This window comes from Mustela nigripes, chromosome 2 (genome assembly GCF_022355385.1).
Source record: "Mustela nigripes isolate SB6536 chromosome 2, MUSNIG.SB6536, whole genome shotgun sequence".
Classification (NCBI taxonomy): domain Eukaryota; kingdom Metazoa; phylum Chordata; class Mammalia; order Carnivora; family Mustelidae; genus Mustela; species Mustela nigripes.
In genome coordinates this window covers 98770530-98796229 of record NC_081558.1, presented here as the reverse complement: position 1 = coordinate 98796229, position 25700 = coordinate 98770530, and the positions used below count along the sequence as shown (strand labels likewise).

The window sequence follows — 25700 nt, the reverse complement described above, 5'->3', positions numbered from 1 at the left end:
AGTTCAGTCTGAGCCCAAGGCCTGGCTGTGCCTGAGGCAAGGTACTCAGACAACTTTTGCTTTCCTGCACTGGCTGTATGGAAATGCCGAGGGCCCATCAGACAGATACATGAGGTGTTCAAAAGCCTGTGCTGGCCCAGACCTGGCAGCTCACTGAGAGCCTCTGGAGAAGCTTAAATCTTTGCTTTCATTCCTACGTTACTTTCCAGATGCCTCCCAGCTCCCCGCTTTTAGGTAAAGGACATGTGGACTCTCTAGCAAAGGACTGTTGTCCCCAGGCAAGAGCTTGAAGAGGCCTCTGGATTAAGGAGAGGAGCCCCTTCTCCAGCAGGGGTCATCCCTATCTTTGGGGGCCTCTTCTCCTCGTGGGTGGAGCCCCTGAAGTGCTGCCCCAGAGGCATGGGCACAGCAGTCTTGCCCCCAACCCTTGCCTGTCTCTGAGCCTGGGCTGCAGATGCCCAATGCCATGGGTCCCCAGGCCAGACCCCTCGTAGGTCTGCTCGTGTGTCACCTTCCCTGGTAGATGCTCTGGGAAAAGCACCCAGCAGCACTCCCGGTGCTTCAAGACACTTGACAGATACCAACTGATGTCCTTCCCGTCCCTACTCCCCTCAGGGCCCAGGGATAGATTGGTTGGGGTTCTCGGTTTCTTGCTTTCACCGTATCTAAACCCAGATAGGCAGTGGAAGATAATTGCTTTTTGGACATTTTATATTATTGCCCTATTTTTAGTTTATTAACAGGACCTGAGAAGTAGGTAGTACATTCTTATTTTATAGAAGAATCTCGGGCTAACTAGGGGATGTTACTCAGTGAACCCCACTCATCTAGTAAGTAACTGAGCTGAGAGCTGAACCTAGGTCTTTGGACACCAGATCCCACTCCTTTCCCCGTACCATGCTTCACCTCCTTGAGATAATGCAGAGCTGCTCCTTCTCTCCTCTTGGCCTCTGTTTCCCAGCTTGCTGAGTGCAGCCACCGCACCTCCTTCCGCCCTTGAGAACCCAGCCGCTGTCTGCTTTGTCTCTGCTCTGGTGTCTGGGCTCGGGTCCAGCTCTTGTCAGGACCACTACCTCAGAAACCGTCTGCTGTTTTCCAAGTGGCCTTCCCGTGTTCACACGTCCAACCCCATGCTGCCTTCCTTCCTCTTACGCGCCCTGCGTGTCATGCCTTCTCCCTTCTGCACTGGAGCAAGTATTAGGGGAGGAGGAAGAAGGATGGGCTCAGGCTGCCGTTGGATGCTCAGTTCTAGAAACCTCTGCTGTTTGCTGTTTTGTGAGTTGGGGAAAAGGCTCAGCTCTACAACACAGAGGTGCCAAGATACAGTGGCTTTTAGGAAATGGGTTTCTTTCTTTCGCATGTAGTAGGATCAAAGTGACCTGGTCCTTTTCCCTGGGGTTGTTCTGCTAGCTATAAGGATGTTCTCCCCATCTGTGTGCTCAGAGCTGGGTTTGGAGCCTGTCCCTGTTCCAGTCCAGAAGAAAGTGCAAAAAGGTGCTGGTCCAGATCTGATGATAGAGGGTCATGTGCATTCTTCTACTTCCACCTCTTTGACCTGAGCACCATCCTATGGCTGGAGGGATGGCCGCTGCACGCCCAGCTACTGTGTGTTGTTTGGGAAGAAGGGGAGAATGAATTTAGGTAGACCATGAACAGTCTCTTCCGTAGCCTTTTAAAAAATGGATTTTCAAAATAAAAAGCTTAATGCTGTACTCTAAGGGAATGTGGTAAGAGGTGGAGTTTGATAATCTAGGGCTCCCCAGGTAGACCTCAAACCGAGATGATGTTTCTGGATGGAGGGGAAGGGTGTGGGGGGGCAATCTGCAAAGGAACGTCTGCCACATTCTTCCTACTGAGTGCTTTTTATAGGCGTGCACCAGGCTTGGTGGTTTAATGACTTGCCCCTCAGCATCCGGGGTATGTTGACCTTGGCCCTGGGGAGGACTTACCTCTAACTCCTCATACCTCATGGCCTCCGTGCCAGCCTCTGTCGCCCTTCCTGTCCCTTGTTAGCGGGATGGCTGGGAGTGAGTGGCCACTGGACTGGGACCAGCTCTTGGTTTTTTCTCTGGCACGCTGAGTCACACCACAGAGAAGCCTCCCAGGATGTCAGGGCCCTTGGGAAGCAGGGAGGAGCCATGGGGTCACGTTCTCCTGTTTTACATAAGAAGAAACTTCCCAGGCCCCCCCAGAACTTGCTAAGGTAGCTGAGCCAGGGAGGAGGAGGGCTGGGCCTTTGCTGTTCACCCCGCCTCACCAAGAGCACCATTTCCACATTATGCCTCCCTCACTGGCTTGGCCTCTGGGGGTTTCCCTGGGATAGGGACAGGGTCAGCTGGCTAGGCAGGGACTCCCCAACACTACACCCAGATCCAGATCTCTGCCCAACTGAGCTTTCATCTCTCCTCGCAGGGGCACACAGACTTGTCTCGCGGCTCATCTCCCTGCTGGAAACCACCTTTAGGCCCTTCGTGTGGCAGTTAGTCTGTGTTCGTTTGTCCGTCTTTTACTGCGCCATCTGTGTTTTGTTTCATTCTGAGTCAGGCCCCAGCGGCCTTGTGAATGGGGGTCCTGTACCCCGCCCCCTCCTGCCTTGGGCTGTATGCTCATGTCTGAAGCAAAGACTGCTGGGGGCCTTTACAGACTCCTCATGGGAGCTGGACTCCTTGAGGCCTTGGACGTGCCCGGCAACCCTCAACTTCCTCTTCACCCGTTTATCCATTTAGCAAAGCATTTATGAGTGCCTGCTGTGTGTCAGCTCCATCCTGGAGCTGGAGGCCTTGCTAGTGAGCAGGGAGGCCTGGCCAGCACTCCCCCTCCCCCCGCAGGGCTTTCTTCCAGCTCTCATGGTCCCAAACCACTCACGGCGTGGCCGGCCCAGGTACAGACGTGGGGAGTGTGCCTGCACCAGTATTTTATTAGCAGGTGACCTTCACTCCATTTTAGAGATGAGGGCTTTGAGATTCCTGTAGGTGCTGTGACTTACCCAAAGGCACAGGGCTAGCCCCCGGGTCCCCAGACTTCCAGCACAAGTGCTCTGCCCATTGTCTCTGCCTGCCTTCCTTTGCGGGCAGTCTGTGGGATAGCCTCCGGAGCCCCCAAATCCCTGCTGGCACCTGTCCTGAGCAGTGCCAGGCCACCTCTGCCCTGGGTCCTGCACGGGGTGCCTGGGCCTTCCACACAGTCTGACCCAACCCCATAGCACATTGCGCTAAGTCAAGGTTAGGTATGTGGACTAATGGCAGTTTCACTTTCCCTCGAGCATTCCTGTTTTCCTTCCAAATTCAGCAGACCTACAATGGGCCCTGGAGGTGAGGTCTGGAAGAGGAAGGGGAGGAGGTTCGTGGGCAGAGAGGCACGAGGAAAGCCCGCGCTTCACCTGTGCAGGGTGGCAAGCAGTGCTCAGGGTTTGGTGGCGCTCCACCCGCACCCCCCCACCCCGAATCCGATTCTAGCATTTTGTCAGCCCCTTCCCTCCACCTACACAGCCTGGCATCATCCTTATCTGTCATCGTGGCTCACCTGGAACAATGAAAGCCTGTCTGACTTTCCTGGAAGGGGGAGGAGGAAGCTGAGAGTGGGGGAGCTTGTGGGGTGTGGGGGCTCGATAATTGTTCTCCAAGATGAGATTTTGGAGGAGAGAAATTTCGTTTGCACTGGTTTATAAATAAACTGCTAGCCCCCAGAACTTCTTGCCAGGCCACAAAACAAACTCTTCCTCACCCTGGGGATGAGAGAACTGCACGAGAAGCAGCAGCTTATTGGGTGAGTAGACTCACCACCCAGCTTCTCTAGAAAGGCTTTTGCAGGCACTCCTGCCAGGCCAGCCTCCCTGTCACCCCTGTTCCCTCCACCCCACCCGTGTCCTTGCTTTGGTTTGGGTGGGAATGTATTTGCATTTCCACAGGGCTTTGTACATGTGACCGTGGCATGGATGTTGAGGGACTCCAGCTTCCTCTGGGATTCCCCATGGATCCTGCACAGGCCAGAAGGGAGATCTTTGCAGGACTTCCAGCTGTTACCAGCTGTCTACATGCTGCAGTCTGGGGCATTCCATTGCATTTCAGGAGCACTGGGAGCAGAATATTTGAAATAGGGGATTTCTCAGAACATCCTGTGAGTGGCCTCTCCATTCCCACTAGTATGATCGGGACAAGTGTCCTGCCTGAGCAGCCAGACTCAGGCTGTGGCTACTCCATGGATTGTCCCAGGTGGCAGAGACCTTAGCCTTTACCCACTGCCTCTCTCGTTTAATGTATACACACATAATTTTTTTTTTTTTTCAAATCCAGGATGAGAACTTAGCTTCCTAAGTCCCCAGTCCCTTCTCTACACTCTGCTGCCTATAGACATTCACTCATCGCTCCTAGGCTGCCCCTTCTCTCCATGGATTCCAATCCATTTGTTTTCCCAGAGTCCCCAGGGTTCATCACATGCTAGAGAAGATGACATGCTAGCTAGTTCTGCTGTCTCAGTCTATACCTGGGCTCCCACCTGAGACTTTCTAGTCCCTTGGGGTCTTATGGGTGCACCTCTGTCCCCACACAACCCTTCCACTTTTTCCTTTACATTTTATGCTCCCCAAAGCCAGAGGGAGAAGCTGCTATGGGGTGCACCATCCAAAGTGAGTTCTGAGCCTGGCAGATGAATGAATCTGAGCCTTGGGAAAATGACCCCCCTAAAGGACAGGGAGGGAGGCCAGTCTCTCTGAGATCCAAAGGTGGTGCTCTAGGTAGAGTTGCCAATCCTTCAGTTTTCCCAAACAACGGTTGAATATTCTGCAAATCAGCCCATGATGACGGCGGGTTCCTGGTCCCTCTTGATTTGCCTTCCCTTTGTTCTACGACCAGCTGTGCTGTTCAACAGAAATATAATGAGAGCCACATACATAATTTTAATTTTTCCAGTAGCCAAAAAATTAAAAAAGAAAAGCACAAAAAACACAGAAGAAACTAATTTTAGCAATATCTTTTTTTTTCATCCAGTATATCCAGAATATCCTACCAACATGTAATTAATATAAAACATTCTTTCAAACTCTGGTGTGCGTTTTACAGCACGTCTCAATTCAGACTAGTGACGTTTCAAGCGCTCGTGGTCACAGTGGCCAGTGGTTCCCACCATGGACAGCACAGCCGTGTTGTTGGATGGAGTTCTGTCCTTTGGCTCTTTAGTCCTCCATCCCTCTGTCTTTGGATAAACTGGGTTCTCCTGCCTCTCCTTCTGTTTCATGCTGTACCCCCTCCCAAGCTGTAACCCACGCTTTCTCCCAAGTACCCTAAGAAAGAGCCACCTTCACTAGTGTCTTCCTCGCCACCCCTGATGACTTATATCCTTGCAGTCTGGACCCCTCTACCTAATCTCTCTCTGAGGTCACCTGCGGGACCCCTGATCACCTTGGATTCCTCCTTACCTCTTCAGCCTCTCCCGCAGCACCTGACTGTGAGCTCTCCAGTTCTTGCTTGAATCTCTCCCTTCCATTTCGCTTTTATGACGCTGAATAACTCATTCTGCCCACCCTGAAACCATTCCCTCCATGGCTTTCCCCGCATGGATTAGGAACCAAAGCCCCTTCCCTTCCTCCTGAAGACTCACCCCTCTGAGATGCTTCCTTGGGACATCCTGAACACTGCTCCCCTTTCCCTTCACAGGGCCCCTTGCCTCCATCAGGCTCTGGTCATTCTCATCTGTGCCATTTGCCCAGCTCTCTGGCCACTTTTCTTCTAGCACCTTCCTTTTTTGCCAGCTCCTTGCCAGCCATGAAATTAATATTCCCAAAATGCAGCTCTGATCACATTTTCCTACTGAAATTAGAGGAACATTAGAAGTTGTAATAACGGGGGAATAGACTTATGTTATAACTTTAGGTGAAAAAAGCAGGATATTATAAACAGTAAGATCGCAGCTTCAAGAAAACAAAAAACTGTGAGTAGATTAAAAAAGAAAGAGGAATGAACTGGTTAACCCCAGTTGTGTTGGGCAGTAAATTGAAATTTTCTTCAATGAATGTGCATATTAGAAACTGAAAATTATTCATTAAATTAAACATATTGAGTTTTGGAAATGCAGCCACAAAAGAGTTCTTGTGCTTCCTGCATCATGAGCCGCCTCCTTACCCGGACATGGATATCCTTTGGGATATAGCCCTGAACTCCACCACCTCTCTGGCCACTTCCCCTTACTTGTTCTATTCCAGTCAACATTGACTTCCTGGAGTTCCTCAGGTAGCCTTGCACCCACTGAAGTCCCTCCACCCTTAAATCATGTGGTTTCTGGATGCCTGGATCTTCCTCACACTGTGAGTTCCATCTCCGTAACCTTCTCCATAAAGCCTTCCTGGTTCCCACTGTCTCGAATGACTTTTTTTTTTTTTTTAAGATTTTATTTACTTATTTGAGAGAGAAAGATAATGAGGAAGAGCACAAGCAGTGGGGGAGGCAGAGGGAGAGGGAGAAGCAGGCTCCCCGCTGAGCAGAGAGCCTGATGCAGAGAGCCTGATGCTGGACTTGATCCCAGGACCCTGGGATCATGACCTGAGCCGAAGGCGGATGCTTGAGGACTGAGCCACCCAGGCGTCCCTCCAATGGCTTCTTTTTCTGATTTGAATCTCTTTTCCCATTTGGCTTTTTCAGCCTGGTTTTGCAGGCATTTGGATTCTCATCTTATCTCCTCAATTAGTTGAGAAGTTTCTGCAGCCTGCCCTGCTCACAGCAAAAGCATGTATTTTTTCCTTTTTAATAGCAATTTATCATTTTTGTATTTTAAGAGTAATTCTTATAATAGAAAAGTTGGAAAGTGTTCAGTAGCCTAAAGAAAGAGGTCTGAAAAAGTACTTAGAATCCCGCTGCCACCTAGAGACATGCTACTGCTGTTGACACATACACATTTTTAGATTGGGATCATGTTGAATATGCAGTTCTGCATTCTCTTTCTCCCCAACTTGACATTGGATTTTGAAAATTTCCCCATGATGTTAAATCTTCTTCAAATGAAACATTGTAGAGGCCTTGACATGTTTCAGGGTACTGAAGCATTGCCATTTTCCTAACTCTTCTCCAGTTCAACATTTCTGTTCCTCGTGTTAAATTTTCTAATTTAAGATTGCATTTAAAGCCCCGTCCGGCCAGTGAGTTTCTGCATAGGAGAGATTCCAGGGAGGGGACGGACTTGTGGGTCAAAGACTGTAAGCATGTTATTTTTTCACGGAGGTGCAGTTGACACAGAATGTTACATTAGTTTCAGGTATACAACAGAGTGACTGGACAGCTCTGTATCTTGCTGTGCTCAGCACAAGGGTGGTTCCTTCTGTCACCGTGTTATTATAATACCATTGACTGTACTGCTCATGCTGTACCCATCATCCCTGTCACTTATTCATTCCGTAACTGGAAGCCCATACCTCCAACTCCCCTGTGCCCATTTTGCCCGACCCTCCTCACTCCCCACTTCCGGCAGTCTTCAGTTTGTTCTCCGTATTTATGGGTCTGTTTCTGCTTAGCTTGTTTGTGTGTTCATTTGGTTTTTAGATTCTGCATCTAAGTGAAATCATATGGTGTTTTTCTTTCTCTGACTTATTGCACGTAGCATCACACACGCCAGACCCAACAAGCTATTGCAAATGGCAAGATTTCATTCTTTTTCTGGCTGAATAATATTCCATCATGTATGTATGCCCCATCTTCTTTATCCATTCTTCTGCCAGTGGACACTTGGACTGCTTCCATATCTGGGCTTTTTTGAATAATGCTATAATAAACATGCGGGCACGTATGTCTTTTCGAAATAGTGTTTTTGTTTTCTTTAGGTAAATGCTCAGAAGTGGAATTACTGTATCATACAACATTTCTATTTTTAATTTTTTGAGGAACCTCTGTACTGTTTTCTGTCGTGGATGCACCAATTTACATTCCCACTGACAAGGCGTGAGGGGAGAGTATGAACATTTTTAAGGCTCTTCGTCCATACTCCCAAATTGGTTTCCAGAAGGGTGGTACCTATTCTCATCCCCACTGATGGATGGAAGGTGTCTGTTCTGCTGCATTCTTGCTGCTAATATTATCACCATGAAAAAAAGTGTTGCTAGTTTAATAGGCAAATACTGTTTTCATTTGTATTTCCTGGTTTGCTAGTGAGGTTTCACCTTTTTTTCATGTCATGCATTTGTCAGTCATTCGGAGTTTACTTCTTTGAATAGCTTGCTCATCTACGTCACCGATTATTCTGTTCTACTTATTTCTTGTTAATTTAGAAAACACTTCATATTAAGACTGTTGTCTCTGCCGCCGTATTTTTTGCAAACTGAGTGTCTAGGAAACTAACTTGGAGTTGAAGTTTGCAAAGCCTGTAGCATGCGCGTCCTCTCAGCTCCTCTGTGCGTGTGCCTAACTCTGTCACGAGACTTGCAGTCCTCGGGGACAGGGACCAGGTGGCCAGGGCTGAGCTTTCCCAGACCCCTCAGTACAGTGCTCTGTCCTGGGCTGTTCAGTCAGTGTTTGCTGAGTGCGGTAAGAGGATATCCTCCTCAAGTGAGGACTGTTCTGTGAAAGCTGTCATTTCTCTTTTGAATGAGTCTATAAGGTCTGCGGTCTTCCTAGGGATACGTAACCAAAGATGACAAATATAAAGTGTACGGTAGGACTATCTGTCTCTAAAAGCACGGTTGTTTGAGTTACAGAACAAACCATCTCACTTATTATTGTCACTATTTGCTTTAAAATTTAAGGAAATCCGGGGTGCCTGAGTGGCTTAGTGGGTTAAAGCCTCTGCCTTTGGCTCAGGTCATGATCCCAGGATCCTGGGATCGAGCCCCACATTAGGGTCTCTGCTCAGCAGGGAGCCTGCTTCCTCCTCTCTCTCTGCACCTGCCTCTTTGCCTACTTGTGATCTCTCTGTCAAATAAATAAATAAAATCTTTAAAAAAAAATAAATAAAATTTAAGCAGATCCAAACCACAATGAGATAAACAGCCTTGCTCCCACTAGGATGGCTGTAATAAAAAAGATGCACAGAAACAGGTGTTGGGAGGATGTGAGGAACTGGAACCCCTATATACTTCCGGTTGGAGGAGAAAATGGCGCAGCCACTATGGAAAACAGTCAGGCAGTTCCTCAAAATGTTTTGTGTAGATTTACCACATGACCCGGCTTCTTAGTCCATTCAGGCTGCCATAACAAAATACCATAAGCTGAGGGGCATGGGCAACAGACATTTGTTTCTCACAGTTCTGGATGCTGGCAAGTCCAAAGGTCAAGGCACCAACAGATTCTGTGTCTGCTGAGAACCCATTGCTTGGTTCGTAGATGCATATCTTCTCACTGTGTCCTCATGGGGTGGAAGGGGCATTAGAGGGAGCTCTCTAAGATCTCTCCCTCTCTCTTTTTAAGATTTTATTTATTTATTAGAGAGAGAGAAAGAGCATGAACAGTGGAAGGGACAGAGAGAGGAGCAGACTCCCCGCTGAGCAGGGAGCCCCATGTGGGGCTCTAACCCAGGACCCCGAGATCACGACCTGAGCTGAAGGCAGACACTTAACTGACTGAGCCACCCACAAGCCCTGAGATTTCTTTCTTTTTTTTTTTTTTAATTAAAAGATTTTATTTGTTTATTTGACAGAGATCATAAGCAGGCAGAGAGGCAGGCAGAGAGAGAGAGAGGAGGAAGCAGGCTCCCTGCTGAGCAGAGAGCCCGATGTGGGGCTCGATCCCAGGACCCTGAGATCATGACCTGAGCCGAAGGCAGCGGCTTAACCCACTGAGTCACCCAGGTGCCCCAAGCCCTGGGATTTCTTTTATAAGTCCATGAATCCCATTCACTAATCTTAACCTCATGAACTAATCAGCTCCCCAAAGCCCCACCTCCTAAAGCCATCTCACTGGAGGTGAGGATTTTAACATACAAATTCATATGGGGGCGAGGAGACACAAACATTCAGTCCAGAACATCTAGCAATTCCACTCCTGTGTGTATATACCCAAGAGAATGGAAAACATACGTCTGTGCCAGAGCTCGCCCATGACTGACTGTTCGTAGCAACATGACCCACATGTTGGCTAAAGAAATAAAATGTGGTATATCCATTCTATGGAATGTCCTTTGGCCGTAAAAGAATGTAGAACTGATACCTGTCCCAACGGAGAGGGATCTTAAAAGTATTATGCTAAGTGAAAGTAGTTGGGCAAGAAGGCTCCCTATTATATGCTTCTGTTTCCAAGAAGTGTCTAGCATAGGCAAATTCATCAAGACAGAAAGTAAATTAAGGGCTGATGGGTGCTGGGGGTCAGGGGGCAGATGGGAGATAAGCAGTGATGAATGGATGTGGGATTTCTTTGGGGGATGTTGAAATGCTCTGGAATTAGATCATGGGGAAGGTGGCACAATCTTAAGAGGACATCAAAAACTACTGAATTACGTACTTTAAGAGGGTGAATTGTAAGGCACAGAAATTGTAGGTCAATGCAAAGGTAATTAAGGGAAGCTGTACTAGAGAAAGCGTTGGCCTCCCTGAGGTACGGGGTGCGCCTTTCTCGCCCACAGCGGCCGTTCCTTGGAGAGAGCAAGTCTCGGAGGCCGTGGCCGGGAGCAGGTCTCTAATCAGCAGCATTTTATGTGACCAGGATCTATGAGGAAGGCCTGGGGCACCTAGGGCGAGAGTGGAAGAAAGTCGAGTGTTTCTTTATTAAATAGAATAAAGCAAAAGTAGGCCTAAATTAGGTTGGGATAAATAACAGCTTAGCCCTGTAGAGTAGGATGAGCTCTGCACTTGGAATGAGAATTTGTGATTTAGGTCTGCTGCCTCTTACGCTGCTTAGCTGCAGACAGTGCTCCTGCCTCGAGCCTCGGCATCCTCATTAGTGAAAGGGGTGATACCACACCAGCTCGCTTATCTCGGCAGGACGAGATAAGGAGGTGGTGAATTGGTGCATGTGAAAACTGTTTTAAAGCTGTAAATTGATGCACCCAGTCGTTCCTAGATTCTTGTCTTTCATCACATTTTAGTCTACTTGGTCCTTGCTAAAAATGTATTAAGCAGATGCTAATTATTGATTTGTGACTATGTCATGCCCTGCATATAGTAACAGTAAAATCGTATTAAATAAACATTATCCTTTTGGATATTTTCCAGAGACAATGGGTAGCCCGTATGTTTGGGGTAAGAGATGAGAAGGGGAATGTGGCCCATAATGAGGCTTGTAGAAACTGAGGCTTTTTCTTCCTGGTGATAGGGAGTCATGGCAGGCTTTGGAGCAGGAGCCATCATGATGTGATGTGGGGATCTCTGACACAGAGCCTTTCAGAGCTGGAGAGATGGACAAGCCCTGAACGACTAGATCCTCGCTGGAATGGAGATAGGGGATGCCTCCTGGGCAGGACCCCATGGGAATGAAGACAGCAGAGAGCCTGGTCTTGTCTCCCCAGAGCCACTGAGATAAACCAACTATCTCCACCAAAGGAGATCTCATCACGAAAACCCCCGAGCAGAGATAATGCGGCTTTGATCACCAAAAAAGCATACAGTCTTCTTTAATCTTTGTAAGGGAGACATTTTTAAGAGGCGTCACTATGATTTTTTAAAAAGTTAAAAATATGGAAGATTTTTAAATAGCCATTTAACACCTCATTGAGCACGGTGCAGTATACAAGGAAGCGAGCTGATGTGACTTCCTAGAGTATATAATTTAAGATTATCTTTCCTTGGTTTATTGTATTTTGTATCATAATAGGATTCCACTGAGGTCCCTCCAGCTTCCCACCGCCAACATGCAGAACAAATGAAATCTGGGGCAGGCGGAAGAAACTCCTGTCAGGCTTGTCAGCTCCTTTTATTGGGGACTCATTTGGTTGCCAGCTTTGTGTGTTTGCAAATAAAAAAAGGACTGGAACAGGAGGGGGCTGTGCCTGTCTTTAGGGCTTGGGTCCCAGGAGAGGACTTTTCTTCTCTTCCTAATACCAGAGCAGTGGGGTCCTCAGCCCGCAGGAGCCAGAGGTGGTCTAGAACCTTGTGGCCAGATGGGTGGATTTGGAAAATCAGATCTCAGCTTTGGCGTGCTCTTAATTGAGGGGGAGTCAGACTTTGATATGAAGAGAGAGCACTGTGGTCTGTTTGTGAAAGGTCCGCAGAGGGTGGAGGAGGATCTGGAAGAAGTAGGGTGGAGTAGGAGCTGGGTCATTCCCAGGGTCCTAGGGCCACCCTGCCTAGGGGGAGAGGGTTGCCAGAGTTGGGGGAGGGCAGGTTTGAAAAGGCTCCCTCCTAGGAATGCCCGGTAAAATACGGTTGCCCAGTTAAATTTCAGTTTCAGATAACAACAAGTAATTTTTTAATGTAAGTATGTTCCAAATATCGTGTGGGACATACTTATACTAAAAAATATTTGCTACTTATCCGAAATTCACATGTAACTGAACATCTCGCCCCCCCTCCATCACTAAATCTGGTTCCCTGGGGTATTCTGATTCCTTATCTCTGCCACCATTGCCACCACCAGAGACATCCTATGGATCACCGTGCAGGAGGCAAGCCAACGTGTCCAGGACAGAAGCCATGCCAGAGAGTGAATTGCGAGAGGGTCTTCTCCAGCTCATTTCCTTCTGTTCCAGACCTGTTCATTCCTCATCCCCCTTTGCCTTCCACCTTTCGCAGCAGTGACAAGTAGTAAGCCCCGGGAGCGGGAGGTCAGAGAGGCAGTGACATTTGCAGTGCACAAGGCCAGCGGCTAGGATCCCTTTGAGCCTCCACGAGGAGGCGCTGTGCACACCGGGCGCTGTGGCTTCCCCCTGGGCCAAGTCAAACCTGCAGCTGGCAGGCAGCGAGAGATGGGGTTTCCTAAAGTGCTGGGATTTTAGAACTGTCACCACCACTGCCGCCACCAGAGTGGTAAATATTCATAGGCATCTCTCCTGCGTTTCCTGGCACAGAGACGAGAATTCCAAACATTCCCCTCTAGCAGGGGGGAGGGGGTGCCTCTCCCAGTGTGGTCCCGAGACCACCTGCCTGGCTCATTTTAAAACAGATGCTGAGGCGAATCCCAGGGCTGAGGTTTGTTGTACTGTTAGGTCTCCTCATTACTCTGCCTGGTGTAGGTGTATGTGCACACGCTTGTGCACATACACGCACGGCTGTGCACATGTTCTGTGTGGTTAGATGTGTCCCTTGAGGTCAACGCGAGGAAAACCAGCAAACCCTTAATTAGGCCTTGTTGCCCTGCTGTTGTGAATGATACCTGTTTTTATTTACTAATTCGGTTTTTTATATATGGACCAGGTTTATATTTTCACTGAGTCTGCACGGGGCTCAGTAATTGAAAATTGTTTTTATTTATTATTATTTATTTTTAAAGATTTTATTTATTTATTTGAGAATGATTGAGAGAGAGAGAGAGCATGAGAGGGGGAAGGTCCGAGGGAGAAGCAGACTGCCTGCTGAGCAGGGAGCCCCTTGCGGATTGTGGGAATCGATACCCGGACTCCAGGATCATGACGTGAGCCAAAGGCAGTTGCTTAACCAACTGAGCCACCCAGGTGCCCTGAAAATTGTTTTTAGTGGAGATCATAGCCAGTTAGCATTTGGACCTAGTGCTCAAGGTGTGAGATCATTTTTAAGCTACAAACTCCTTTCTAGAAGAAGGCTTTAAACAGAATTCCACCTGATTTTACTGATGCCTCCTCTCCATTCATCATATTAGTGTCTGCATAGGCGTCTTACCATCTATGAGAACTGGGGCACAGATTTCTGTTTTTTGGTGAGTGGTGTGTGTGTGTGTGTGTTGTAACAAACATATTCATCACTTACTTGTTTACTTGCGAGTGAAATTTGCTGAAACCACCCTTCCCAATGAGCTGGCCCGAGACCCCTGTCTCATGACCCAGCACCCTGTAACCAATCACCCTGTTTTGTTTAGTCAATGAGAAAGGGGTTCACGGAGACACACTAAGCTCAGCAAAGCCGTTTGGACCCCTATTGGGTTATGGGGCATCGTTTTACCTGGATTTGCACCGTCTGTTGCTATCAGGCTTCTGGCTGCAGTAGGAGTCAGATTACAGCAGGAGAGGCCCGGAGGATTAGGACTGAGAAGCTCCAGCGACCAGTTGATAATTACCTTGGGGGTCATGTCCCGAAATAGACTCTGACCCCTCTTTCTGACCTCAGAGAGAGGAAAGGCTGCTCTTTTTCGGCCTGGCCAGCGTTCACGTTCTCTCTTTCAGTCCCTCCTACATCTTACTCCCATTCTTTTTTTTTTTTTAAAGTCTCATCTACAAGCGGTAGAATTCACCCTTTCTGGCATACAGTTCTGTGGGTTGATGGAGGAAAACAGATGTATAACCACGACCACAGTGAAGGTGGGGAATGGGTCTGCCACCCAGAAAGATGTCATCCTGCTGCCCCTTGCAGCCAGCCTGTCCCTCCGGCCTCTGGCAACTCCTGGTCTGTTTGTGGCGCCTCCAGTTTTGCCTTTCCCAGAATGCCGTGTAAATGCAATCGTGTGGCCTTTCAAGGGTGGTTTCTTTCACTCATCCTCATGTATTCATGACTTGTCCATGCTGTTGTGTGTTATCCCTAGGTCGCTCCATTTTATAGATCAGTCATACTCCGTAAACATTCCTGCACAGAGTTTAGAGCGAACACAACTTTTCATTTGGGCAAATACCTGGGAGTGAGGTGGCCGGTCATATGGCAAGTATGTGTTTAGCTTTAGGAGAAGTTGCCAAGCTGTCTTCTTAGGTGGCTGGGCCATTCTTCATCTCTCATAGCAAGGTGTGAGGGTTCCAGTTGGTCTACCTTGCAACCGGTCCTTGTGTTGGTCGTTCTTTTTTCTTTTCGTCATTTTATTTTAGCTGTCCTAACAGTGTTGAGTAGTACTGCATTGTTTTTAAAAATTTGCATTTCTCTAATGGCTAATGATTTTGAGCATCTTTCTATTTGTCATGTTTACATCTTTGATGAATTATCTATTCAGATCTTTTGCTCTTTTATTTTTTTTTAAAGATTTTATTTTTTCATTTGAGAGGGAGAGAGAGAGCACAAGCGGGGGAGAAGCAGAGGCAGGGGGGGAAGGAAAAGCAGGCTCCCTGCTGAGCCGGGAGCCTGACATGGGGCTCGATTCCAGGACCTTGGAGGTCGTGACCTGAGCTGAAGGCAGATGCTTAACCATGTGAGCCACCCAGGCCCTCCTCTTTTGCTCTTTTAAAAAGTGGGTTGTTTTCTATTGTTGGCTTTTGAGAGTTCTTTATGAATTCTAGGCATAAGTCTTTTTATCAGGTATGTGATTTATGAATAATTTTCTCCCATTCTGTGGCTTGTCTTTTCATTATTTTAACAGTGTCTTTGGAAGACAAATGTTCTTATTTTTCATGATGTCTCATTTATCAGTTTATCATTTCTTTTCTGGGTCATGATTTTGCTGTTGTATATGAGAAGTTTTTGCTTAACCCAAAGTCCTATGTTTTCCTGAAACATACAGTGAAATCTTAACAGTGTCAGGTTTTGCATTTGGGCATATAAACCATTTTGAGTAAATTTTATGTCTTTTGTGAGGTTTGAGTTAGTCATATGCATGACCAATTTTTCTATCACCATTTGTTGAAAAGATAGTCCTTTTTTTTTTTAGTTGCCTTTATTTATTTGCAAAAAAATAAGAGTATAATCTATGATTTGCAGGTATTTTTCTCCCATTCAGTAGGTTGTCTTTTTACTTTCTTGGTGCCTTTTAAAGAGTAAAAGTTTTTAATTTTGGTGAAATGTAACTTATCTTTTTTTTTTTTTTTTGTCATTTGTGCTTTTAGCATTCTAACTAAGAAATCATTGCCTAATAACAGATCATGAAGATTTACTTTTTGTTTTCTTCTGAGTTTTATAGCTATAGCTATTATATTGAGGTCTCTGATCCACTTTCAGTTAATTTTATATATGGTGTGAGGTTAAGAGACCCAACTTCATTATTTTACATGTAGATATCAAGTTATCCTAGCATCACTTGCTGAAAATATTCTTTTCTCATTCAATTGTCTTGGTACACTTGGCAAATTATCAACTAACCATAAGTGGAAGGGTTTATTTCTGGACTCTCAACTTTATTCTGTTGATCTGTAGTTCTATCTTTATGCCAGTACTTAATTACCGTAGCTTTATAGTAAGTCTTGAAATTGAGTAGGAGTCTTCCAATTGGTTCATCTTTTTCAAAATCATTCTGGCTATTCTAGTTGTTTTGTTTTTCCATATAAATTATAGACTCAACTTGCTAATATCTTTTAAAATATCCTGCTTGGGTTTTGATCATGATTGTGTTGCATCTATACATCTATTTGGGGAGAATTAACATTTGAACAATATTGAGTTATCCAAATATGTGAATATGGTATACCCATTTGTTCAGGTCTTTTTTTTTTTTTTCTTTCATCAGTGTTTTATAGCTTTCAGTGACCAGGTTTGCATATTTTTTGTTAGTTTATACACATAGTTTTGGTAATAATTTAAATGGTACTTTAAAAGATTTCATGTCACATTATTTATTGCTTACATATAGAAATAGAGTTGCTTTTTATATTTTGAACTAGTATCCTGTGGTCTTATATTCTTATATTTTTAAACTTGCTTATTAATTCTGGTAGCTGTTTTGTAGAATTTGAAGGGGATTTTCTGCGTGTCATCTGCAAATATAGACAGTTTTATTTTTTTCTTTAAATCTGTATGCCTCTTATTTCTTTTTATTGTCTTACTGCATAGTTGAAAACCCCTATTACCATGCTGAATAAGAGTGAGAAAGGGGTCAACCTTGCTTTCTTCCTGGTCTTAGCAGGAAACATTCAGTCTTTCACTATTAAGTACAATGTTCACTGTATTTTTCTGTATATGCCATTGATCAGATTGAGGCATGTCCCTTCCATTCCTAATTTGTTAAGTTTTTCTTTTATATCTTGCCTTGATGTTGAATTTTTTTCATATACTTTTTCAGTACTATTGAAATAACCATATAGTTTTTCTATTCAGTCTGTTAATATGGTGAATTACCTTGATTTTTCAAAGTCGAACCAGCCTTCCATTCCTGGGACAAACCCCATTTGGCCATGTTGCATTATCATGATAACTTATCCTATCTGAGGGTAGCTTCTCATCTTTTCCTTCCCAGTTTTTCCTGTTTTTAGTCATCTGGCACCTTCCTCTCCTTTCAAAAGATATCTCCTAACTAGAACGTTCTCCAGCATTCTCTGGAGATTGTTCCTTCAGCCTTCTCCTCCATTTCATTCTCTCTCCTTCCTTCTCTCTCAGTGGGCCCCGCTGGCTTCTGGAGGCTTGTCTCATTGGTCACTTGTGTTGGTAACACTGTAAGCCATAGTCTGTTTCTTCCTGAACCTTATCCCCCTCGTCTTCGGGGCTCTTCCTTCTGAGTTAGCTCTGCCTGTCCTGGCCCCCAGCCTCACATAGGTCTTTGGGCTTCTGTGGCAGCCTCCTGACTGGTCTCCTACTCCCTACACTACTCTTGCCCCCGATGAGACTTTCTGAAGCTGTGTGCTCATCCCTGCTATTCTTTCCAGGTGAAGAAAGAATTCTTCCTTCAATAGTCCTTCATTTCCTATTGTATAAGGGATAAGGGCTGTGTCAGGCCTCCTCAGCCTGACATTCAGATGCCCCTTCAGTGTGGTCTGGTCTGCCTTTCCAGCTCTATCTTCTCTCTGTGGACTTCCCCTCAGGATCATACAGCCTGAGTTATTTATTCAAGGACCTTGAGTACCTCACAAACTGAGCATCATGGATACTCTTTCCAGGGTATAACCTTTCCCATGCCAGACTTGCTAGCTATGCCCCCAACCCCAGGGCTAATGTGCCCTGGCCTGCCCTGGTTCTCCTCTTGCCTCCCCATGATCTTCTCCTTTTTTTCTTCCTTGGTGTGAGGCTGTTTCTGCTGCTTGTTGCCAGTTTTTTGTCAGTCTTGACCACTTATCTCTTCACCTGGATTGTAAGCTTCGTAGAGCAGGGGTTTTCTTTCCTTGTGCTGAGTAGGTTATGTTTTCCTCTGCCATGTTTTTACATGAAAGGAAGTTCTGAGGTGGGTGGGTTGGGGTGGAGTCTGGGGGAGTTATGAGTCATCATCAGGGTTGGTGGAGCTGGTAATCAGTTTGCCCCTTCCTCGAAGACACATCCAGGAAGTGTCTGGAGGTGCTCAAGGGGACCTTACAGTGTCCTTCAGCTAGGAAACCAGGATTTATTGTGCAACCAAGGAGAGAACAAGACTTTGGGACGGGAAAGGCAAAGTCTCTCTCTCTCTCTTTTTTAAAGATTTTATTTATTTATTTGACAGAGATCAGAAGTAGGCAAAGAGGCAGGCAGAGAGAGAGGGGGAAGCAGGCTCCCTGCTGAGCAGAGAGCCCGATGCGGGGCTCGATCCCAGGACCCTGGGATCATTAACCGAGCTGAAGGCAGAGGCCTTAACCCAGGTGCCCCCAAAGTCTCTTTTTATTGACGGATTGGGACAGTTATGGTATAGGATATTTCCAAGGAAATGTGGCACCACATCCAGCACGGGGCCCACATGGCCTCCAGGCCTAGGCTGGCCAAGGACCCTGGGCAGAGTCAGCATACATCAAAGCTGGGCTGGAGAAAACCTTCAGGTGAAACACAGACCTGAGTGCAGGACAGGACTTCTAGGTTCCAGAGACAAAGAGGCCCCTGGAAGAAGGGTGTGGGGAGGCTGTCTACCAGGTCACAGTCAGGCGCTGAACTCCCAGAAAGCTTCAGGAGCTATAGCAGAAGGTGCCAGGGGCCAATTGGGGTTCTCTTCTGTCGTGGAGACTAAGAATTAAGTTTTGGGAGGGAGTGATGGGTCTGGGGAAGCCTGAACATCTTTGCGTGGCTTCTGTCCTGTGTGGCCTGAGGCAAGGGCAGGACCAGCGTAAGTTTACCCAGATGCCCCAGGAGCTACACCTGCCAAGAAGAAGTTTGTCTCAACAGCATCTTTGCCAGGATCTGAAATGTGCTATGTAAATTTGCTTTTGTGGGGTGTGTAGTGTTGTGTTCTGTTTTCCCTTAGCTTTTCAGTAAATACTTCTTTCCAAAGAATTCCAACCTTGTCTCTGCGACCTGAGGGGCAGTAGTATTTTTCCACACACACATCTCCGTCAGCACAGAGAAGGGCATGAGTGCGGAGCAGAGGGCGATGGTGGCTGCTCGCCAGCTGGTGCAGAGAAGGAATGGAAGCCCAGGAAGAGGAGAGGGGACCAGCCATTGACACTGACCCCTCCTGGAGTCAGCGCAATGCTGGGTATCTCATGGGTAGCCAGCACTGCTTGCTTCTCTGCAGTTGATCCTAGGGAATAATAAGCTAATATAAAAATAACCATCTCAGGCTTCTCTGCAAATTGGCAGCCCTTTGTCCTATGCTGGACTCTATCACACTTTCAAAACATGAAATCCCATGACCCTTATGGAACCTTCTTTGCAATGCCCCTGCCAGCCCCAGTGTATACACAGCTCCCTCATATCATTACCGATATGCTGAACTTTTCATCACTGGGGCTATGGGCACGTACAGTATGATTATTCAGAGACTTAGTTCCTTAGGGCCACAGCCTGTCACCTGTCACAGGCCAGCCAAGCTTTGGGCTTCAGGGAAGTCAGAGAGCCTGACCTATGATGCATGGCTACTCCCTGTGGCCAGCCATGACTGGGTGTCCTTGGCGTTGGTTAACTCACAGGTAGGTAGGTGTGTGTGTGTGTGTGTGTGTGTGTGTGTGTGTGTGTACGTGTGTGTACGTGTGCACTAATGTGGAAGCTGGGAGCTCCACGCTTTGGGGCTGGAGGATTAGGGTTGGGGCTCCCATGACTGGTGCCTGCTCTGGGCCTGAGCTCCGTGTCTTCATCTCTCCCTCTGCAGCTTGTCTCCAATGTCCTCATTTTCTCCTGCACCAACATCGTGGGTGTCTGCACCCACTACCCGGCTGAGGTCTCCCAGAGACAGGCCTTCCAGGAGACCCGGGAGTGCATCCAGGCACGACTCCACTCACAACGGGAGAACCAGCAACAGGTGAGGCCCTCCTGTCCTTGCATGGCTACAGGGAGCAGAGGCCCCAGACCTGCCTCAGCCCAGCTGCCTGTCTCCCCACCAACCGTGCTCCTTGGAGGTGCCCAGCCCCACCTCCCTGGGCAGGGACCCAGCCAGAAGGGAATGTTTTCCCTGGAGGGAGCCTAGAATTTCTGGCTCTGTGGGAATGCTTTATGGAGACTTTGGAGAAAACTCTACCTCAGAGTTTGCCTATTGCCTCCTCAGTGTCCACCTGTGGGCTGCAAACAAGCCAAATCACCCAGGCCCTGGGCACCAGAGTGAGCTCTGCCCCCTCCCCAGTGCTGATTAGTGGGAGCACTGAGAGCTGTAGTGTTCCCATCTGGGATTAAGGTGCTCCCTGAGAGAGAGGAGAGGAGGTGGCTCAGTCAGCCCCTGGGACACCCCCACTAGGCACTTTCTCTGCGCCGAGTTCTGGGGTTTAGTTGGTTCAGAGAAAGGACGGTGGACCTTGTCTCACCCTAAACCTGACTCTCAGGGAAGCCATTCACACAGGCCACAGACTCAGAGGGCTGGGGCTGAGGGAGCTGGCCCTATGTGCTCTCTTGGGTGGGAGCCGGGCAAGGACTGAGGGTTGTGTCAGGGTGCCCCCTACAGCTGCCCGGCATCCTCTTTGGGGCTCCAGACCATTGTGCCCTCTCCTGCATGTGAACCACATGTGGTCTGGGGACTCTGGGACATGATGGAGCTGAAGAGCTCACAGGAGCCCCTGAGGTGGGGCTGTGTGACCCCAGGGAGAATAAGGGCAGGTCAGCAGGGTGACGGGGTCGCTACTGGACTCGGACTAGGTGTGGCTCTGAGAGATGAATTCTCCAAAGCAAGTTCTCCTCTCTCCTTATATTCATGTCTACCTAACAGATGTGAGTGGAATCCCACTGCCTTTGAGCTTGGGGACAAGGGAGACAAAAGTCTAGACAGCAGTGGTCCCCTGCACCCTCCTCGCTTGCCCAGAGGGCATGCTGGGGACACCCCAAGTGCACAGCAGTCTGACCCCAGTGTGAGAGGGTCTCTGACTCCATCTGGATGCCTCCCGAGGAGTTATGTGACATGGGCTGGCCAAGTCCGAATGGCTGAGCAAAGGCGTGAGGCTCTGTGGTGTCTCTCCAGCACGGCACCCCTCCCCCACCTTGCCCCAGCAGCCGCCTGGCCTGTCCCTGTTTCCCGTCCAGCCCTGCTGCTCTGGCCGTTGAGTCTTGCCAGTCCCCAGCTCATGCTGTCCAGTCGGAGGCCTGCCTCGCCCCAGGCATTCTTTCAGCCCTCTCTGAACTCCTGGTCTGGCTCTTGAATGAACCCCATGCTTGGCGGTGTCCCTGTCTTTCTCTGACAAGCTTGTTGCCCTTCTGCCCCCTACCCTGAGCTCCCGCATGCCTCAGGAGCCACCTCTTGTCCCAGTTCAGGCCCTGGCATTGCTCATCTGAGATCGGGGTGCCTTTCTTCCCTTTTTGTGTCAGGGAGTGTCCCCTGTCATGTCCCCTGTCACTCCTGAGCCTTGTTCTTTCTCCAGTAAAATGTGTATTTTACAGCTCCTCACAGCTGATTTGCACTGGCCCTGGACAGGCTGGACGTTCCAGCAAACCCACAGGGATTTGGAGGAGAAAATCCATTTGCTTTACCATGTTCTGAGCCAAGAGAACAGGGAGGGGAGGAGTGCTTCCTGGGGACAGGCACTCCTCACCCAGCCAGAGCCCAGCAGCTCTGGGGCCTCCCCCACCCTCTGCAGAAGGTGCTGCTCTTTGGGTCCTTGGGGTGGCACTCCGAGGTGTCCCCTCATGGTGGGACTCCAAACTGTTGTCCAGCCATCCGCACCCATACCCCAACCCTCAGCCCCAGAAGTGGTTAGAAATGTGGGAAGGTCTCTCCCAGATATAACTATAGAGAGCACCCCTTCCCCCAGCTGCAATATATTTCCACAGAATTCTCCTTTAGTTTGTATGTCTGTCACCAGGAACTGCTTACTGAGAGTTCAGTAAATAACCTTTGAAGGCCATGTCCACTGATGCTCAGGGAGACCGAGAACATCAGTGAGCACCTTCAATGCATTACCAGTGTTTTCCAGGCCCAAGGCTGTAACTTGTGGAGCTGAGCGCGACGCAGCTCCGTCCTTGGGGCTGTCTCACTGCATGCGCTGCAGGGAGACCCCATTAACAGATCAGGGACTTGGAAGGAAGACCCTGAGTGGTGGGGGATGCCTCTGCCAGAGCCAGGACCCTCCCCACAGGAAACAGAGCCAGGAAGGAGGGTCCCAGCATATGTGAGGATGGTGATTCTAGATGAGCTTGTGTGCAAAGGCAAGGAAACACTGCCAGGAGCTTGGGAAGCAGCTCATGGTTCACTGTGTCTGGAACAGAGCTCTGTGTGCTGGGCCCAGGGAGGGGTAGAGGGGAGCCAGATCATGGAAAGCTTGAGGCCAGGCTGGGCTTATGGGCTAGTTCTGGAAGCTTCGGGAAGCACAGGAGGGTTTTACGCAGGGCAGTGATGGGGTCAGGTGTATGTTTTAGAAAGATCACTTACTGGCTTGCAGTGTGGATGGTGGATCAGAGGCAGCAAGCTGGGACGCAGAAGCTGCTGCAGGGACTGCCCTGGTCACCTGGGAGGGACTTGAAGCTTGCCGAGACCTGTGAGAGCCAGGCTGGGATGGTAGAGGGCTTCAGAAGGATGAGAATGGCAGCCAGGCCTGGGTTGATGGGAGCAGGCCAGGCACGGGAAAGGGGGCAGGTAGAATGAGGTTGTAGTGGAAAATAAAGAGGCGTGGGTTCTTTGGGTCCAGAAGAATGCACATTTGATGCGGCTGGTGGAACCCAGGGAAGCTTTGGAGGCTTTGAGCTGGGGAGTGGCATGACAAAGGCAGTGTGCTGGAGAGACTGGGGCCATACAGGAAGGGAGGAGGGCTACAGCGGGGCCGGGGTCGTCTGTCTGGGATGGGGTGGCCAGAATCCCACAGTTGGGTGAGAGAACTACGTGCAGGCAGTGGAGGGGGCCGTGGAACAGGAAGGCCGAGAGCCCACATCCACAGGACTTGGTCAGAGCTGGACAGCGCCTGGGGCCAAAGGGACAGGCAAGAATCTCAGAGGGAAAGTTCTGAAGAGTTAAAGCAGTTACTTGGGTGGGGTATTGACCTCTGACCAGGAGGAGGGGGGCTGGCACGGGCAAAGACAAGAACTTGAAGAGCCACTGGGGAATAGAAACCTGGGAAGGGGAGGTGGTTTTGGGTGCGGCGTCAAGGTTGTAGTAGCCAGTCATCGAGCAGGCAGTTGGAGACACGGAGCCTGGACAAGGTCTAGGGGGCAGAGAGTGGTGGGCAGAGTTGCTGGTGGAAACCGTGCTCGGAGGGGTGAGAGTGAACAGAAAGAGGAGAGAGGCGCGGATGTGCTGTGTGGCAGGCAGGAGGAGGGAGAGAAACCAGAAAGATGTGGGAACAGGAGCGGAGTCTTAGGGCCACACAAGGCGGGGGGCCCAGCATCCAGGGGCGAGTGATGGGAGAATGAGGAGGCCTGGGCCAGCCGGGCTGAAGGGCCCCAGGTGGGAGAAGTCCGTGAGCTAGGCTAGCAGAGCACCTGGCATGAGTAGTGGGCTGTCGGGGCGCAAGGCGAGGTCGCCCATTCCTGAGGCCGCTGGACCTCTGACCCCAGGCGGGACTGGGAGGAGAACGTGGAAGGGAGGCAAAGTCGGGCCCCTCTCCTCCACAGCGTGCTCCTGGCCCCTCTCCCTGCTGCTCTCCCACCTCCTCTTCCATAGGTCTTAGCTTCTCTCAGGTTCTCAGAGTCCGTGTGCTTTCCTCCTCCCCTGGTGCTATCCCTGACGTGGAAAGGGAGCACCCCAACCTCATCCTTCTGGTCCCCATGAAGCCCTCTCTGGCCACCCCATTCCCCCAAGCCTGGGTCAGTTACCCCTGTGCAGTGCCCCGTAGTACTGTGTAATCCCACAAGACTGGGAGCTTTGTGGAGGAGAAACCTTGCCCCTCCCACAGTCGTAACTCAGGGACACCAGCACGGTGCCCGGAACGTGGTTGGAGCTCAGTATGTGTTTGATGACTAATTGAGTGAATCTCATGTCGTGCTCTCAGCAGCCCCCTCCCTATTTATAGATGGGAAAGCTGAGGCTCAGAGAGGATCAGCCATTTGCCTGAATGGTTACACATGGTCTCAGGTGACATGGGGGCTCAGTACTGGTTCACCAGGTGTGCTCTTCTCCAAGTACCCACACAGAAAACCCGGGTGGTCTCCCAGGGAGAAGAGTCCAAGTAGCCCTGAGGCATCACGCTGGCCTCACCCCCACATGAGTGTTCGCTCCTTGAATTTCAGGCCAGCCTGAGGGGTTCTCCAGGACTCTGTGGGTGGGGGGGCCCAGGCGCTGAGGAGTTGGCCCGGGGAAGGAAGGGGACTGCCAGGCAGGCGGAGGGAGCTGTGATGAAAGCATGTGCTTCCCTCCCCAGGAGCGGCTCCTGCTGTCTGTCCTGCCCCGTCATGTTGCCATGGAGATGAAAGCAGACATCAATGCCAAGCAGGAGGATATGATGTTCCATAAGATTTACATCCAGAAACATGACAACGTGAGGTAGGAATGAGGCTGGGGGGCGAGGGCAGGGTGGGAGGACTGATCCCCAGGGAGGCAACATCCCCACTTTCTGCCCTTCCAAGGGAGGTCTGTGGCTGATCTGACTGCGTGGTCTGTGGCTTTGGGGTATATTATCTGGGGTGCCCCAGCCACGAGGCACCCTCGAGGTTGGTGAAGTGAATTGTTAAGGGGAGGCCCCAGGGAGAAGCTAGGGAAGGAAGGAGGAGAAAAGAGAAAGCAGTAGCACCAGCTGTTGGGGAAACTCCTGGCCTAACAAGGGTGACAGAAAGCCAACTTGGGACCTGCATGTTGCTATTATCTCCATTTTCATCATTATCTAGCAGCTTCCATTCCTTCTGAGCCAGTGTGTGACAGGCATTGCGTACCTCATTGCCAGTCCTCCTGACCATGCTGCAAGGTGGGCTCCCTTATCAACATTCCTCGTTTAGAGATTGAGCTCAGAACAGCTAAGACCCTTGCCCAGGGTCACTCAGCCAGGAATGATAAAGGGCGGTGCATTCTGGTCAGCCTGCCCCGGAGCCCATGCCCCTTTTACTGCACATTTGCTGCTTCTCTAGAGGGAAGCTGCTGACGGCAGGCCCGTGCAAACAGATGTAGCCTAATGGAGTGCACAGTCGGCTTTGGAGTTCCGTGGGGACGGGGAGCGGCTCAGTGGCCTTACTGCAGCATGGCTTCCTGGAGAGCCCGGGAATCATCCCACAGGCCCAGAAAAGGAGCTGCTGAGGCTGCCTTTAAGAGAATGACTCTCTTCCTGGGCAGGTTTTCCTTGGACCCACAAATATTCCAAGGCTGGTGTAGAGGGAACCCTCTGGAGGCTTGGGCTGAATTTTCATAAAGGGATTAAATGGAATAAAATGAATAATGGTGCACACACCTACACGCACACACAGATAAATGTGCACTCAAGGCAAGGCTGATGGCTGCAGGGGTGGGGAGGACACAGTTTTCATGTAGAAATCATCAGAATTTCAGGCGCAATTGCCCAGTTGCCAGGCATACCCTGGAATCCAAGACTGTTGTTTGCCCTTGTGTCCTGTATCCATCTTCCAAAAGAGATGCTAAGCCTTTGGGAGAAAG

The 25700-nt window shown here is 49.2% G+C and overlaps 1 protein-coding gene across 2 annotated transcripts in view; it reads left to right on the top strand.

Moving 5' to 3' along the window:
- ADCY5 (adenylate cyclase 5) overlaps positions 1-25700 on the top strand; it is a 148077-nt gene that overhangs the window by 65679 nt on the left and 56698 nt on the right. For both annotated transcript variants that reach the window (XM_059391081.1, XM_059391080.1), the window contains exons 2-3: positions 19863-20012; positions 24481-24602. In XM_059391081.1, coding sequence (XP_059247064.1) covers positions 19863-20012; positions 24481-24602 — 272 coding nt within the window. The remainder of the gene's footprint in view (positions 1-19862; positions 20013-24480; positions 24603-25700) is intronic.